Source organism: Habropoda laboriosa, unplaced genomic scaffold, assembly GCF_001263275.1.
Source record: "Habropoda laboriosa isolate 0110345459 unplaced genomic scaffold, ASM126327v1 scaffold486, whole genome shotgun sequence".
NCBI classification, from domain to species: domain Eukaryota; kingdom Metazoa; phylum Arthropoda; class Insecta; order Hymenoptera; family Apidae; genus Habropoda; species Habropoda laboriosa.
This window is the reverse complement of record NW_017100724.1, coordinates 1011334-1012188: the sequence shown is the minus strand read 5'-3', so window position 1 is coordinate 1012188 and position 855 is coordinate 1011334. Positions and strand designations below refer to the sequence as shown.

General features: G+C 25.5%; 1 protein-coding gene across 1 annotated transcript in view; it reads left to right on the top strand.

Moving 5' to 3' along the window:
• The first annotated feature begins 374 nt into the window (after nucleotides 1-374).
• LOC108577060 (double-stranded RNA-specific editase B2-like) overlaps nucleotides 375-855 on the top strand; it is a 4929-nt gene continuing 4448 nt past the window's right edge. Inside the window, 1 exon segment of the mRNA XM_017940155.1 lies at nucleotides 375-594. Coding sequence (XP_017795644.1) covers nucleotides 555-594 — 40 coding nt within the window. The 5' untranslated portion in view covers nucleotides 375-554.

Below are 855 nucleotides of genomic sequence, written 5' to 3'. Positions count from 1 at the left end.
TAGCATAATGACACTAATAAAAAATAGTAATACAAATATAAAACTAAATATAAAGTTTTTAAAGACGTATACTTTAATCTTCAATTTATTTTAATAATGGGAATTGTGCATGAATAATAGTTATGTGAACTTCTAGTAAATATTTATTTTCAAATTTACTCTTTAAATAGTATATAACAACATTTTTCCTACATTTTTGTTACTTCATTTTAATAAAATTATAACGAGAATAATTATGCTGTAAAGAATTTGTACTTTAATTAAAATTATGATACCGTACTGTCATTAAAGCATGCGTTTGATGACCAATATGGCAGACTTTTCATTTCCGACAACAGTAAACAACGTCATTTCCTACTTCTCTATAACGAGTCTGAACTGGTTCCCTATTTTTGTAAGCACGGTGTAAAAGTACTTACGTATTATCTGTGCTTTGTGTAAGTTAATTACATATTACGTTCAAAGTTGAATATAATGTAAAAAAGTATTTTTACGTACTTTCAAGTTCTGGAATTAATTATATTCGAAGCAATTTAACTGAATTAAAACCCAACATGTATACAAGAAGCAGAGTGAGCCAAGGCTATCCTAATGGTAAGTTACTTTAATCATTTTAAAGTAAAACTTGCATTTTTTAACGCATCAATTTGATATTAAAATATAATAAATATACACGTATATGTACGTAATACTTAACAGTTAAAAGTGAGTAAAATAGCTTTCGTAGAAAAAATCAATATCTATATACCGGCTTATAGAGAATGGCGTCCTACACAGATATTTTAACATGATTTTATATTACACTTTGTTGATGATTCTAGAAATGTTTTATAACATTATAAATATATTGTATAA